The sequence below is a fragment of the Ctenopharyngodon idella genome, chromosome 19, assembly GCF_019924925.1.
Source record: "Ctenopharyngodon idella isolate HZGC_01 chromosome 19, HZGC01, whole genome shotgun sequence".
In the NCBI taxonomy this organism is placed as follows: Eukaryota; Metazoa; Chordata; class Actinopteri; order Cypriniformes; family Xenocyprididae; genus Ctenopharyngodon; species Ctenopharyngodon idella.
The window spans coordinates 32839249-32855695 of record NC_067238.1 but is presented as its reverse complement, the minus strand read 5'-3'; the positions used below and the strand labels follow the sequence as shown (position 1 = coordinate 32855695).

Genomic DNA, 16447 nt, shown 5'->3' with positions numbered 1-16447 from the left:
AACTAGTTCAGATGTGTTAGTATAATTGAATTGGCTGAAGTCATTTCAACTCATTTTTTAAAATCTAATAGTAACTAAAAATGAAGTTGAAATTATTTAAATTTGATGAGTTAAATGGAAAAACATGTTGCTATGACTTATTGATCATATCATTTATACAGTATTTGTCCTTAAAAAAATACTAAAATGAAGAAATACAGCCATTTTCTGCTCTTAAACCTTCTTTACCTTCAAACATCATGGATGACTTTTGTCTCTCAGAAGTTTATCCTCCGCCCATCAGCCTCTCTCTCTCTCTCTCTCTCTCTCTCTCTCTCTCTCTCTCTCTCTCTCTCTCTCTTTTGTCAATAAAGCTCCGTGTCTCTCCGGTGTCTCGCGGTTCCTCTCAGACTCTCTTCTCTCCGTCTTCAGTTCAGCTTTATCCAGAATCATGTTGTGGAAATCCCGGACCAAGACGGAGCCGTACTGCTTACAGGTAGGCTGTTATTAGCCTCTCAAATTTACTTCAGTTTGGCTACAGAAACCTAAGATTTATTTATTTATTTTTTTTTTTTTTTTTTGTGTGAAAACAAAGTTTTGTAGGCTGTAAACCTATTACTTTAGATAGTCACGTGATAAAATCACATTTAGAAAAAATATTCAGTACGATCACCGGTTTAAACAAATCACATTTAACTCTACATCATTATTTTTTTTTAAAATCGAATAATAATCAATAAAGTTTTGATGAAGCATTGACGTGCAACAAACCAGTAAAACGGGATTTTTCTAATCAGAATGAATTAATTTAGAGGAATTAATTAATGTCCCTTTAAGGTGGTCCCCCTCCCCCTCAGTGTCGCGCTATAAGAGCTCGTGATGATGATGATGATGAACACAGTCTGATATAGAGCTTCATACATCACTGGGCTCGTGCATGGAGCGCGCGCGTCCGTCTGTGATCGCGGGCTTTTACTGACTTTACGCGTAAAAGATATTTCGGAGCTCGTGTGTGTCCAGATGTTAGTCCACACCTACTCCAGCATGGTGAGTTAAACTATGACCTGATGGACTGAGAGGATTGTCATGTGAGATCAGCTTATAGACGCGCGCGCGCTCACTTAAAGTGTGTGTGTGTGTGTGTGTGTGTGTGTGTGTGTGTGTGTGAAATATGGGAGAAAAAGTGTTTGATTGGAGATGTGTCACATGCTGCCACTGACTAAACGAAGATAACAAACTAGTCTTTATCTTACTTGAGCTTCAACAAAGACAATCATTAAACTACAAACTTCAGCTTGATTTATTCTCATGATGGAGCTGAAAAATCGAATAGGCTGTTAAACAGAAATAACAGAAACAAATAAAAAGTAAAATAATAATAATAATAATAAAGATAAATGTGAACAAAAATAAAATGATCCTCTGTAAAATTCAATCGTAATATCCGAGAAACTGGAGAAATGACAGAAGCGCAGAAATGAAAATGAACTGCGTGTTTTTCTGCGCTTATAATCCTGTAAAGCGGTAAAGATATTAATTGTTTGTCTGTCAATCATAATTGTTTAAAACAGACACTCTTATTTCTGGAGCATTTGTTAAGCCATCAGAATTTTTAGTTAGTATATTTATAATTAATAATAGGCTAATATGATTAACGACCACTAATTTAATACACTGAAATACAGAATATATAATTCAAACAAATCAAATTAATATAGCCTACAATATGTTCTCTTTCCAGGAACACCTGACATGAAAATGTAATAAATTATGCTAATTACAATAACTATTTACAAACAGCTCATAATTAACAAAGAGGCCTAATTACGCTTCATATACTGTATATAAAAATCAACTCACTCATTTTCGAAACTTAAAAATAATCTCTATCTGGTCAAACCGAATTGAATTTAATTACTGAGATCAGCATCACACTTTCCTTGACAATGTGATCTTCCTTTCAGTAGTTTATTAATTAGTTACTTTTATTATCTATATGCTGCACCCCGAACCATCAGTGTTGTGTTCTGACCCACAGGACCGGGCGGACGGACTGTCCAGCTCCTCTCCGAGCGGCCGGCTCTCGCAGCTCTCCTCGCTGAACCAGGCGGCCTATTCCTCGGCTCCGCCTCTCTGCCACACTCCGGCGTCCGACTTCCAGCCGCCCTACTTCCCACCTCCATACCCCCAGTCCTCGCTGTCTTATTCCCAGAGTCAAGACACCGGATACCCGCATTTACCGGACCCTTATCCGTCCATCAACTCCCTCCACCAGCACCAGCAGGCGGCGTGGCACTCCCAGCGCTCGCGCTCCGAGGACGCGGGGCTTCTGTCGCAGTCACACCGCGCTCTGAGCTTAGATCCGCGGCGGGAGTATCCGGGCGTCCCGCGGCTGCTCCATCATGGACTGGGAGAAGGAGCAGCGGCGCTGGGGGAAGGTCCTCTGGGAATGCACGCGATGGCTCACCACGGGCTGGACGACATTCAGGTGAGTTTAAGCACTTTTATCTTTAGTTTTTCTGTTTAACAGCCATTAATGAGAGATAGTGAAGAATTATGATCAATACAAAAAAATCATGAAATTTGTAGCCATTAAAAGGCCAAGAATGTTTTAATAAATATTAATTATTTTACACATTTTTACTTGTGTTTCATAAAATGTAGCTACACAGTTCAGGCATAATTCTAGACATATTTGTCTATTTATTGTTTTTGCTTTGTTTTTAAATAGGAGACTCTTTAGCGTGTTCAAAATTAATAATACAAATGTTTTTTTGTTTTTTTTATAAAAATTGTACATGAAACGGAAATATAAATATCTCCTAAATCACGATTTCTTTTATGTTATTTGATGCACGAGTGCTTTAGTGTTTTTCTGCCGTGATGACCCTTGTGTGAAAATTCATTTTGTACTTTAAAATATTTAATAAAACATTGTTAACTCGTTTATATTTTATAGTATATCTCCTTGTCTAACACAGATGAATATATTTACACATGTATAATTTAAAAACGCTATTAAAAGGACAAAAGATTCGCAGCTCCTGAAATATTCTTCAATTAGAGGCACTTCTTGAAATCTTAAAAATAAGACCTTTAAATGTAAAATGTGCTGCAAAACTGGATATAGCGTCTGATGGTTTAGATTTTAGATGTTTATGGCATTTTTCATCTTTAGATAACAGTCATTTATATTAGCACGTAAAAATAAAATGATTCTCAATTAAAAGTTTCTGTACTGAATGATTTATGGCACATAATAAAACAAATCAAGTCTTAAAATTAATTTTACTTCAGCCTAAATTCAAAAAGCGAAATTTTCGTCATAAGAGATAAAATACAGTTTAAAGCCATTATAAATTATCTTTTTAAAGTAAAGTATATTTTTAATTCCCTGTAAATCGTCAGTAACCGCAGTGATGAAGATTCACTCATTAAACTGATGATTCGGATTCAACAAGATTCTTCAGGTCTGATTTTGTTCTCGAGCGGCTCGATGTTGTTCTTTCAGTCTTTCATTAGTTTGCAGGTGCAGAATGAGTTCAGTCTGTCCGTCTCTGACACTCACAGCGAGTCCAATCGGTTTCTCGGTCAATTATTCAACAAACAACTGGACTCTGATGATGGCGCGTGTCCGAGAACCGAGTCTGACGGGAACGAGCCTGATAGTTTAATTTACCATAAAGCGACAAATAAGCGTAAATGTTTTTTTTTTACTTAGTCCTGCGACTAAATCGATTGATCTATATTGTTTTATTCATGCATCGCTTTCAAATTACAGTACAATAATTAATGTGAGTAAAAATAAATAAAAATGTTTCCACTTGTATTTCTCATTGCTGCTGCACGTGACATCATGAGGCCTATAAAACATTTTTACTCATTTCTATGAATAAAGAGTATCTATTCAGTTTAAATAAAGGAACATAAAGTAATAAAATAATTGTAATGCTTAGCAGCAGCATTTTTAGAATAATTAATTTCCAAATAAAACAACAGTATTTAGTGTGATCTAATCATAATTAGCATAATTATACAGATAAACATGTTTATAGTCAATATTTTATCAGGAATACTGATCATCATGATAATAAGCTCTCATGTCCCTTATCTAAAATAAATAAATGTCAGGTGTAGTTTAATCAGTTCATCGAGGGAGATTTAATTAAGTGCACTCAGTAGTGCTCTTGTGTTTCAGCAGGGTATGGAGGAGGCGTCAGCGCTGGGGATCCTGGACCATTCAGTCATCAAGAAAGGTGAGAGTCTGATGTGATGAAGAAGAGAAAAAGATTTATGTGCTGCTCAGACCTAGCACACACACACACACACACACACACACACACAATAATTCAGCTCTGCAATTTCATTTGAAGTCAAGAAATCCTGTATTTCTGCCTCCTTCACCCTTCAGGCAGTGTCTGTTAATGAACTGTTCATGGTCATGTGAGAGAAAGAGGGGGATTAGAAACAGGCGAATGGAGGAAGAGAGCAGATAATAAAGTTATGAAGAATTCAGAGCATCACTGTGCTTTTCCACTTACGAGACCGGATAGTTAATAAGAATAGCTTCTGAAAACACATTCAATCCAGCGTGTTTTCATTTGCATTTATTTCAGATTTATTGCACATGTTTAGTGTTCTGTGAGATCTCGCGTATTTACCGAGCAGCAGAATGGATGAATGGATGATGGGAGATTTGTGTGTGGAGCAGAAACCAAAGCCTACACGAATAAACGGATCCAGCGGCTCGGCCGCGCGCTCAGAGCTGGAGCGGAGGCGCGCACACCGCCCACGAGGAGCAGAAACCAACACTACAGTACGGGATATAGATCATATAACTGAAGCACAGTGTGCTTGTGCCAATCCACGGAGAGGGGAGGAGAGAAGAAACACACGGGAGGAGTGTGTCGCGTAGCAACTACTTCACAAACATTTGCATTCGGCTTGACTTTCTGGAAGATAATCGTTACTTTTGACTAGTGAGTGAATTATACAACGACTTTCAGCACAGTCAATATTGAAATAATTTCTGTAGTTTTCTAACAGTTTTAAACAAAATAGCCTACTAATTTTGTGTAGGCCTACTTATATTTGTGCTAAATCTAGCCTATAATAAAGTCAAAATGACTGCATTTTTAATGACATATCGCTAATGTAAAACATACGGTTATTTCCTCAGGCGACTTTGAGCGTTTGTGAAAGTTTTTAGCGCACATTGTTGAATTTTTCAATTTTGTTGCTGAAATGTTTGAAACGCTGTTTAAACTTATACATTTATGTCATGTAGGGCCTAAAAAGGCATACTTTTTATCTTTTAACACATTCTTCCTTCATTTTGTGTGAGTTCCTTTGAGGGGGTTTATTTGCTGCCTTTCCGTGCTATCGGAATTACTGTAAAAACGAGTTTCCTAGTGAGAAATTGGACATGAATGCCCTCTCAAGTCGTATTTATTCTGGGAAACCCGAAGATAATTTTGTTACCCGAGTTTCCGAGTTTCCGAGTTGGGCGGGGCATAAACTCTAAACATGGCGGAGGCGAGAACGGTTGCCGCTATAACTGGTATTTGTTATTACTTTTTTCCCACAACAGCGACATCAGCTTGTGTTGTCGTCGAGTATTTAGACTACTTCATATATGATTAACCATTTGAAGCATACTGTGTTTTGTACACAGCGAAAATAGCATATTGAACGAATCTACCGTGGTGAATGTGTGGCTGTCAACGAATGCGACGCTACATTTTAATATCAAATTAAATATACTCAATAGGTACATTTTGGCTTTAATAAGACTTCCTCAAGAAATAGCCAAGAATAAACCTGGTGTCCTCCATGATTCCTGTTCTTTCCGACAACAAAGCATTTCACGACTTCTAAAGTAGGAAGTAGGAAGTTTCCGATATCAGGTGAAGACAGAATTACTCTCTAAACAGCAGATCTGCCATTTTAACAGAGCTAAAGCTTAACCTGCTTTCTCTAACAGCTAAAGTGTCCAAAACCTCTCCAAATCCAGCCGTCAGACCTTGGGCTGGTTTTCCTCATCCGGGACGTGTCTCCCTCCACCTCTCCAGTTTTTGAATCATTCATAGACCAGCGGATTTTCCTAATACATGCGTTCGCTGCACCTTCTTCAGTCCTATTGAAGTCCACCCACACAGATGTGTAGAAATGCTCCATTAAGCGTCTGCGAGGCTAATCTTATGAAAACAAATGAAGGTTTTTAGGAATGATGTAACAAAGACACTTGAGCTCAAATTAAAAACCAATAGTAGTCTGTTCTTCCCCGAACACTGATCGTTATTAGAGTCTGAATGGAGGTTTAGGTCTCATAGACGATCCTTATTTGAGGCTTTAAAATGAGACAGTACATAACAGCCTGTTTTTATTTTTGCCATTGATTAAATTGTGTTATTTTCAACAGAATAATTGTTGGGTTCATTTTAAAGTCAGATGTGAAGGAGCCAGAAAACTTGTGTGCACAACAGATGGAATAAGGCTTTCCCCCAATGGAGATGCAACACCCACTAGAAAATAAGAGTGAGAAACAGAAATTAAACACAGTGTCACTGAGACAACAGATGCCAACCTGCGGGAGAGCGTCTTAAAAAGGTTTTCTTAACAGAAGGCCAAATCCAAAAGCACAAATTATCACATTTTGATACATCACTTACATAAAAATAAGACTTCACTCTCCTGTGGTTTGGGATATTTCTGGCACTAAACCTCTTTCTGTTTCTGTCTGCAGTGCCGGTCCCATCGAAGCTCAACGGATCGGCGGTCTCGGCCTTGTCCCTCACTAAAGAAGGCCTGGGTCTGGGCGGCGTGTCCAACCCCGCAGAGGTCTTCTGCTCCGTCCCGGGCCGCCTGTCCCTCCTCAGCTCCACCTCCAAGTACAAGGTGACGGTCGGAGAGGTTCAGAGACGTTTGGCCCCGCCGGAGTGCCTCAATGCCTCGCTGCTCGGAGGAGTCCTGCGCAGGTACATGCAGGAGAAGACAGACAATCCGCAGATGTGTAGGAAGAATCTGTGAGGTGTTCATCTTTTCTACCTGTTCTCCCTCAGAGCCAAGTCAAAAAACGGAGGCCGCTGTCTGCGAGAACGCCTGGAGAAGATCGGCCTCAACCTGCCGGCCGGCCGGAGAAAGGCCGCCAACGTCACACTCCTCACAGCGCTGGTGGAAGGTACTGAAACATTTCACACAACCCAGACGCATACACACAATCACATTACATCTACTGCACCGCCTCATACTTGCTGCGGTAATTGTCTCAAACACAGCACACACACGACATTATCAGTCACTTAGGTAAGCAAGCTTATGGCGAGAACGTAGATGTTAATGTCAACAGAGTGTTAACTTAAAACTATGAGTGCCTAAGAAGTCATTTTTAAACGAGCCCATTATCACCTCCAGCTCTCAGTCAGCATGTTCAAGTTCCATTTTTCAATCTTCACGCTCTCTTCTCAGGTGAGGCGGTTCACCTCGCGCGGGACTTCGGGTACGTCTGTGAGACCGAGTTTCCGGCCCGGGCCACAGCGGAGTATCTGTGCCGACAGTCCGACCCGGATCAGCTGCCCACGCGACGCAGCATGCTGCTGGCCACCAAGTGAGTGAAGATATTTTTATATTATTTTATATATTTTGCTTATTATTATATTTATATATGTAAATAAAGTGAAAAATAAATCCAAACATGTTATATATAACCTGTTGAAGTTAAATGATTTAAAAATATTAAGTAATTTTTTTTACTCATATATATATATATATATATATATATATATATATATATATATTTACTTAATATTTTTAAATCATTTAACTTAAACCAAAATCCATTAGATTATTGTTAGACAAATGAACTTTAAGAGAAACATAAACGTTGAGCAACAGGATAAACAAAATAATTGCAATTAATTTCATGATTTCTGTCCAGTATTTAGAAAGAAATGGAAATAATGTCAAATTTTTATCTTATTTTTTATTTGACATTTTTATACAATTTTTTTTCTTTGAACTTTTTCACAGACCCCCAGCAGTTTAAAAACCCCTGATATGGATTTTAGTAAAATAACTGCTTTCAGTTTTATTTGTGAACACATTTTTCCCCTCAGTTTATCAGTCTGTTCTTGCTATAACTATCATTGAAACCACATATTTAATCACATGGCGTACTCACTCTCACCCCTCACTCCACGTCTTCAGGGAGATCTGCAAGGAGTTCGTGGACCTGATGTCGCAGGACAGGTCGCCGTTGGGTGCCAGTCGCCCCACGCCCTGCCTGGAGCCCGGGGTGCAGAGCAGCCTGACCCACTTCAGCCTCCTCACCCACGGCTTCGGCACGCCCGCCATCTGCGCCGCCCTGTCCGCCTTCCAGAGTTACTTGCTGGAGGCCCTAAAACTGCTGGATAAAGGAGAGGGAGGAGGAAAGGGCCACCATGACAAGGAGCTGAAGCACCGCAAATGAACATTCGGGCGAAAGACACTACCTCCCTCTCTTTTAGGAGCGTACGAGTGTATTTATGTGTACGAATGTGTGCGTTCACCCCGTCTCACGCCCGTACGGACCGGTTGCATTCGTTAGTCTCCTGAGAAAACAAAAATGCCACGCGCTGCATGCGGACCACAAACTCCCTCTGGACTCATGGGAGATCGGGACCCTGAACCAGTCAAAGACGGCACGGACAATAAGGGTTGGGGTGTAAAAAGTAATTAGGTATTGACAAATGAATTTGAAAATGTCATTTTGTACTTCATGTTGTATGTTTATTATCAATGTTACTGTTCTTCTTATTGCTGTATCGCAATGTAAATGTAATATATTATTAAACCAACAACTGAAATCAACTGTTTGACAGGGTTATCATCACTAAGACTATTGAAATCATTTGTTATTTGAAATAATGCTGAATATAAAATATTAGTTGAAAAACAAAAGTTAGAAATGTTGCCTCGGCAATAAAAAGTTTAAGTTGAAGGAATAAAATTAACTAATTGAAATAAAAATAAATTAAACCTAAATAGCAGTATTTAAAATAATAATAAAATGGCAAAAGCACATAATGAAATGACTAACATGAAAACTATAAAAATAAAAGCTAAACTAAAATAAAATGAGTTTCTAGCAGGTTTTTGCCTGACGTAAACGGACTTGTTGGTGTGCTTCAAATCTGCCATGATTACAAAATTAGCGTGATACAAATTGAACACCCACAGGGGATGTTTGAAATTTTGAGCCCCATTTGCTAAAGGCAGGGTGACATTAACCCAAGCTGAAACCTCAATGTGACACAGTGGCAAATCCGGCAGAATTACCTCTGAGATAAAACAGTCCTGACCACTAACCCCGAGGGGCCGGCGATCACCGCGGCCGCTGAACGCAGCTAAACAGTTGCTCGACTCTTCTGCCTCCTCTCACCCCATCTGTCACTCTACCTTTCTTCGTCTGCTCAGGGGCCCTCCGTCTCCATACCTGCCCCCCTGCCGGCTCACACACACACACACACACACACACCCATCCCGAGTGTCAATCCCCCGCGCCGTGACCCCCTCCCTCCTGCCTCTCGTCTCTGACACTCAGCAGGGCTGCTCTGCATTTCTCTCTGCCTGCAGGCGAACATATGCTGCTCGTCCCTTTAGATTCCGGTGTGTTCAGGAGAGAGGGATTGTTTAATGTTTATTAATCACCTGTCTGTGGAGGAGAGAGAGACGTGCAGACGAGTGCAAAAACACTTGTGTACAAAGCAGTGAGGAAACAAGTACACATCCAAAGATGCACGCCGTTCCTCTTCTCCTCTGCGCGGCAAACAGAAACAGAGTGTTTTGGTGTGCAAGAACCTACAAGATGATTTCTATTTTTATCAACATCAGAATACAGAAGACCACATCGTTAACAGACGGTCAATGTTTTATTAGATCACAGAGGGTTACATTTGCAGTACAAAAGAGTGACTAGAGGGGAATAACAGAAGATGCTCATTTGGCGCCAACGGGAAGCTTCTCCATGTCGTGGATGCCGTCTTTGTCGATCAAACGGACGGTGAAAGAAGGCAGGTTCAGGATGAAACGTTTGTTGAGCTGTTGGAGAAACCAAAATGGTTAGAAAAGCTTGCAATGTGATCAAAATAGCTCAGAAGTGGTTAGCGTAACCCACCGAACCAAAAGAGAAGGATTTATACGCTTTCTGAAGAACATGTGAGCGGTGCTCGACTACTGTATGAAATATTGGGGTCATAAATTAATACTTTTATTGAGCAAGAATTAAATTGATCAAAGGTGACAGTGAAGATATTTACAAAAGATTTCTACTTCAAATAAATGCTGTTCTTTTGAAATTTATCACAGAAATCTGAAGCAACACAACTGTTTTCAACATTGATAATAATCAAATGTTTCTTGAGCATCAAATCATCATATCAGAATGATTTCTGAAGGATCATGTGACACTGAAGACTGGAGTAATGATGCTGAAAATTCAGCTTTGATCACAGGAATAAATAAATACTGACCCTCAAAATTTTGAATGGTAGTTTAAGTCTATGGAATTTTTAAATGGGACAAATTTGAATCATTGACCCTAATTATGAACAATAATAACAGCAACCATCAGTAATGATGAAATGACATGGATGAACAACGTACCTCCTCTAAACACTTCTTCAGCAGATCCACAGCCTCCTCACGAGTCAGATCTGGTGCGACAATAACAGAAAAACTGGTTTAGAATTCAATAAATAAACTAATGATAATTATACCGCCATAAATATCAGTATAATCACCTGGTCTGTAGTATCGGTCCAGGATGGAGAGGGTGAGGAAGGCACCGTATCCGTGTGCGGCGAAGGGAGCTTTGGCGAGAGCTGACAGGTGATCCATATAGTAAAGTCCCGGACCGTCGGCCTCATCATATCCCGCCAGGAGCAGGTTCACATGGTACGGAGTCTAAGAGAGAGAGAATTTATTTTTATCACTACTGCAAAAATCCTAAATGCTGAACGTGTGTCAGAGAAGTGAAGGGTCTTGTATCGTCCTGAAGGGGTTTATTTTGTGATAACAAAAAGCTGACTGTACATTATTCAGCTTATCAAACGTGTCCAAACCAGACGCGACACATCCTGGCCACATTTGCCCATTGGCCTCCTAATCATCCCCATACACTGACTGGCTTCATCACTCTGTCTCTTCTCCACCAATCAGCTGGTGTGTGGTGGGCGTTCTGGTCCAATATGGCTGCCGTCACATCATCCAGGTGGTGCTGCACATTGGTGGTGGTTGAGGAGATTCCCCCTTCCATATGTAAAGCACTTTGAGTACCCAGAAAAGTGCTATATAAAAAAATGTAAGGAATTATTTTTGATTGATTTGGTTGTGAGTGCAGTGCGCTTGAAGAGACTCCGCCCACACGCTCTTCTGATTGGCTGTGATTTTAGTTGCGAGTGCAGTGCGTTTGAGAGAGGGGCCGTTCACACAGAATGCCTTTTTCTATTCCGATGCGCTACTTTTCCATAGTTTTTCTATGTAAACACGCACTAGATGGACGTACATGACCGTTGCGCTCGCGCCTCGTGTCTTTTGCAGTGCAAAATTACAAGAATTTAAACTTTTACATGCAGCGCCGCTCATCAATGTCAGTTCCAAAACAGTGGACCAATCAGAAGTACTCGGAGGCGGGGCAAGTGTTGTGAGCTTCTATTTACAGTAGCAAGTTGGCATGGCAACTGTTTTATTTGTTTGTTATTGCTGTTATTGCATCACGTCTCAAAAGCGCGTTCCTGAGCGCTGCGCCTCGCGTTTTTAGATGCAAAGACGTGTTCTGTGTGAACGAGCCCAGACTCCGCCCACACGCTCTTCTGATTGGCTGAGATTTTGGATTGATTTGGTTGCAGTGTGCTTGCAGAGAGACTCCGCCCACACGCTCTTCTGATTGGCTGAGATTTTGGATTGATTTGGTTGCAGTGTGCTTGCAGAGAGACTCCGCCCACACACTCTTCTGATTGGCTGAGATTTTGGATTGATTTGGTTGCAGTGTGCTTGCAGAGAGACTCCGCCCACACGCTCTTCTGATTGGCTGAGATTTTACATTAATTAGGTTGTGATTCACATCTCATGTCTGGTGTGGACGGACAAATTGTTTGTCGCTGGAATCTGATCGCGGCTGGTGAGGACACAGTGTAATAATACTGACCCGAGTCTATTTTATTATGAGAGATAAAACAGAGACTAGCACAGCTATGTAGGGAATCGACTGCCTGGGGGAAAATACTTGAAACCATTTGAAAATAAAATGAAAAACAAATTGAGCACAGAATCAAAGAATCTGACCGAAAACCCCAACAACAGCCAAACTTTAACTTCAACAGGAGAAGATGGAGAGAGAGAGAGAGAGAGAGAGAGAGAGAGAGAGAGAGAGAGAGAGAGAGAGAGAGAGAGAGAGAGAGAGAGAGAGAGAGAGCGCAAAGGGAGGGGTGTGAAACAGCCGAGAAAGGGGAGTGAAGGGGAGGGGGGTGTGGAGCGGTCTGGGGGGGTCGTGGTGTCACCAGCAGTGTGACATCTGCAGGAAGACAGCACCCCTGCTGCCGCGAGCACCTACCCACCTCCTCTCTCCGCCTCACCCCTACGCCCTGGAGCAGTGCCAGCTCTCATTAAAACTTCTCTTAGTCCTCTATCGCGCTCACGCTCGCTCTATCTCAAAGCTCGGCTGAAACTACATTCGCTTTCCCCCGCGTTTCCCGTCTGCTGCGCTCTCAGACAGGGAGATTTCAATCCACATTCTGCATTCGGCCAAATTCAGTGCCATCGGGTGGATTTAAAGGTGAAGCGTGTCATTTTTACAATGATAAGATTCATTTCATGTTAAAGCCCAAGACATTCAGAGGACTTCTCAAAGAGTGTCTGAGAGGCCTGACATGTCAACTTCACGCTCAACTAGTGACCGAAGTATACTTCAGTTTTGACAAGAAATAAAAGTCGGCATGAAATGGAAGTTGTGATAGTGTTTTCTTCCCTACCGTGACATACACACGAGTGAAACGGATTCTGGAATAAGAACACATCAGGGATCAGGGTTATTATGATAACTAAAACCTTAAAAAACATTTTCACTACTTGAAATAAAATACATTTAAACTGAAATGAATGATGAAAAAACAAAACTATTTCCAAAGCAATATTTTCTCCCATTTTGTAACTTCATGTTCTAAAATAACTTAAACTGAAATAAAAATTTATAAAAACTATATAAACACAAAACCATTAAAAATGACAAAAACACAACAAAATTACTAATAATTGTTTTAAAATAAAATTAAAATAAAAACAAAAAACAACAACGATTCATCAATTTCAAACATCAATTTAAAAAACTATCACTGCTATTTTTGCACTCCTACTTTCTTAAAACAAATTTACACATTTGTTGTTTTTGCAATTCTGTTTGGCGAAGCAAAAATTAAACTGCGCATTTAACTGTGAAAAGGTTTAAAAATAATGTACAGTACCATGAAGAACCTTTAATATCCATGGAAACTTTTAATCGCACAAAAGTTTCTTTACAGAAGAAAAAGGTTCTTTAGATCATTAAAATCTTCTTCACACTTAAAAAAAAAAAAAAAAAAAAAAAAAAGCCAGATCACTGAAAGGTTCTTTGGGGAACCCAAAATGGTTCTTCTATGGCATCGCTGTGAAAAAACCCTTTATTTTTAAGAGTGTAAAAGTGAATTTACAGCATCGCGTCCAGCTCCTCTCAGCGCGGGTGAGACTACAGCAGCTCACCTGAGAGGCTTTAATCTGATCTGGGCCGTCCCCTGCTCTCAGCGGGCCGTTTGCGTAAGTAAACACCCCCTAGAGAAGCTCACCTGTGCAATATGCTTCACTCCCAGCAGGGAGGGTTTGGAGGAGCAAGACAAGATCTGAGTTGGTACAAAATTCCCCCGAGTGTCATCCACCCCTCCGCACAAACTCAACACCTGTCTGCGCTCCAAACAGCACAGCCTCGCTCACCTGAGTCCCAAACAACCTGAGCGACACCGAACAAAAGCTCAGCGCAGAGACGGATCATTCACTCGTCCTGGCTTCCGCTTTCATCTTCTGTTCGGTTTCGCTCCCGCCGCCCCAGGACACGTTCTCCTCTTTGGCATCTCTGCCCAATCTGCCGTATTAATTGTTCATCTGTAGCGGAACAGGGGAATGCCTCGCAATATGGCACCAGTAATTATTTGTGCCAGTGTGTCGGGCGGCCAACAGTGTTTCACGTGTGCCAGCGATGGAAAACTGTTGCTGGACGAGTCTGCGGAGAGCTTGAGGGGATGCTGGACGCAGCACATGGTTAAAATAAAAAGCTCAACACATAAAACGTGTTCAGAGTTCAGAACCGTACGCCGGACTCGATCTGAGCATCTGCCGGCTCTTTCTCTCTCCGTGAAGATCCGTCTGCGGAGCCACTCCAGGGGAGCCCCAAAGGCCCAGTTGTTTTTTTAGAAACCTGGTCCTTGACATCGCTCTCATTTAAACATCCCCAAGGGTTTCAGCACGGGTTAAATAATACACAAGGTTGTACTACTACCCATAATGCTTATTTTAAAGAAGAATCTGAGGAAGCAAAACCCTTGAATGTTTTTACACATGGAGGATTAAGGCAGTTTGCAAGTATCATTATATGAAGAAAATGTGTCCGTCAAACAAGCGGCGCTCTGAGGCTCGTCCAGGAACAATACTGAACCGGACTCACTCTAGCGTTCAGATTTAGACGAGCGAGAAGAACGCAGATTTATGAACTTGTAGCACTTCTTCAGCCCCCTGAGACGCCCCCCTCACCCCCCTTTTGGCTCGCTCTAATTGTTTTTGTAATCATTTTCTCCACTCTGTTATTGTGACAGGAGGCAGTTACACTCTTCCTAACAAATTAACACACACACTAGCAGACAAAAGAGGCAGGATGGCGACAAGCCCATTTTTACACAGATGGGTGCACTCTATGTTGCCCTGAGTTTAACACACACACACACACACACACATTTGGGGAATGTATCATATAAGCAGGATCACATTACAGAGGAGGCGCAGGTGTCGACGACCTCTGTCACCTTGATATCACATCCACACATTCAAAACATACTGGCATCTGTTTCTAAACACATTTTACACCGGTTGCATTCAGAATTCAGATCTACTCTCTTTGCTCTCTACAAAAGGACAAGAGGCATATACTGTATATATATATATGTATGTATGTATATATAATGATATATCAGTATGACATTAGTACAACATCATAAACATTCAGATTTTAGTTTTTCAAAGAAAGTGTTTTACTTTATTTCTCATATCAGAAATCATTCTAATATGCTGATTTTCTGCTCAATTATTAATAGTGATTTTTATATGCAAACATAATTTTTTTTTTTCAGGATTCTTTTATGAATAGAAAATTCAAGAAAAAAACTCAATTTCATGCATCCTTGTTGAATAAAATAATTTACATTATTAAATTTAAATTTTAATAATTAAATCATTTAAATTTTAAAATGTAAAAAAAAAAAAAAATCTAATACCCCAAACTTTGAGTGGTAGTGAAGCAACACTGATAATAATCATAAATGTTTCTTGATCATCAAATCATCATATTAGAATGATTTCTGAAGGATCATGTGACACTGAAGACTGGAGTAATGATGCTGAAAATTCAGCTTTGATCACAGGAATAAATTACATATTAATATAGTGTACTTTTAAACTGAAAGATGCATTAAATTGATCAAAAGTGGCAGTAAATACATTTATAATGTTACAAAACATTAATATATCAAATAAATGCTGTTCTGCTCATTAATGTACCATGGTTTCCACCAAAAGTGTTTTCAACATTATATATTTAACATGATATAATAGATTATATTATATAATAATAATAAATGTTTCTTGAGCACCAAATCAGCATATTGGAATGATTTCTGAAGGATCATGACAGGAATAAACTACTTTTTCAAATATATTAAATTAGAAAACAGTTACTGTTTTAATATTTTACAATCCCTGTTTTTAAACAGGTTTCTTGACTAACCCTTTGATTGTATTTTTACATTTGCACACGGCAGCTTTAAAAACTGCACTTTTGTGATGTTTGATCATTTTACAAGTAACTCGAGGATTGATCCGTTCTTGATGTATCCCAGATTGGGAATCGCTGATCTACATTATGTGTATCTATTGAAAGATTCAGGTTTTGTGGTCCAGTATGAACGGTTCTGTACGCACCCGACTCCGCAGATAATCTGCGAGGTTTTTCCTGGTGAAGTTGGCAGCAGCTGCTGGACTGAGCTCATATCCTGAGGAAAGAGGAAGAACAACCAGGATTAATCCAGAAAACAACAGAAACAGAGTATCAGAGATTTTACACAAAGAACATTAAATGTACGTTAGAAGAGAAAAAATATGCATAATAAATCTTCTGAACTGAAGACTGACATTAACT

At 40.1% G+C, this 16447-nt stretch overlaps 2 protein-coding genes and 1 long non-coding RNA gene across 6 annotated transcripts in view; 1 reads left to right on the top strand and 2 right to left on the bottom strand.

Annotated features, from left to right (window-relative positions):
* The first annotated feature begins 326 nt into the window (after window positions 1-326).
* Window positions 327-8826, top strand: tfap2e (transcription factor AP-2 epsilon). 4 transcript variants are annotated; one of them, XM_051872517.1, is made up of 7 exons: window positions 327-475; window positions 2018-2467; window positions 4178-4235; window positions 6725-6956; window positions 7041-7159; window positions 7447-7585; window positions 8185-8826. In XM_051872517.1, exons 1-7 carry the CDS (start codon window positions 431-433, stop codon window positions 8444-8446), a joined length of 1305 nt encoding a protein of 434 aa, XP_051728477.1. In that variant the 5' UTR covers window positions 327-430; the 3' UTR covers window positions 8447-8826. The 4 variants fall into 4 exon arrangements, with proteins under 4 accessions (XP_051728477.1, XP_051728478.1, XP_051728480.1 ...); XM_051872518.1 differs by having other exon boundaries at window positions 329-475; window positions 4181-4235; XM_051872520.1 differs by lacking the exon at window positions 327-475 and adding an exon at window positions 495-1026 and having other exon boundaries at window positions 4181-4235.
* Window positions 7032-8295, bottom strand: LOC127500914 (uncharacterized). Its single transcript, XR_007926461.1, has 3 exons — window positions 8159-8295; window positions 7387-7571; window positions 7032-7162 (listed from the first exon to the last, which is right to left on the bottom strand). It is a non-coding gene; the product is annotated as an uncharacterized LOC127500914 (long non-coding RNA).
* Window positions 8827-9868: 1042 nt separating the features above from the next.
* Window positions 9869-16447, bottom strand: part of psmb2 (proteasome 20S subunit beta 2) — an 8114-nt gene continuing 1535 nt past the window's right edge. The window contains exons 3-6 of the mRNA XM_051872521.1: window positions 16231-16301; window positions 10758-10920; window positions 10621-10670; window positions 9869-10056 (exon numbers count right to left, since the gene is read on the bottom strand). Of these exons, the coding sequence (XP_051728481.1) occupies window positions 9955-10056; window positions 10621-10670; window positions 10758-10920; window positions 16231-16301 (386 nt within the window). The 3' untranslated portion in view covers window positions 9869-9954. The remainder of the gene's footprint in view (window positions 10057-10620; window positions 10671-10757; window positions 10921-16230; window positions 16302-16447) is intronic.

Excerpts from the sequence above, each read along its gene's own strand:
- tfap2e (XM_051872517.1), top strand. The coding sequence starts at position 431 with ATGTTGTGGAAATCCCGGACCAAGACGGAGCCGTACTGCTTACAG. Across the intron at positions 2,468-4,177 it reads ACGGGCTGGACGACATTCAG|CAGGGTATGGAGGAGGCGTC; the intron begins GTGAGTTTAAGC and ends CTTGTGTTTCAG. Across the intron at positions 4,236-6,724 it reads CCATTCAGTCATCAAGAAAG|TGCCGGTCCCATCGAAGCTC; the intron begins GTGAGAGTCTGA and ends TTCTGTCTGCAG.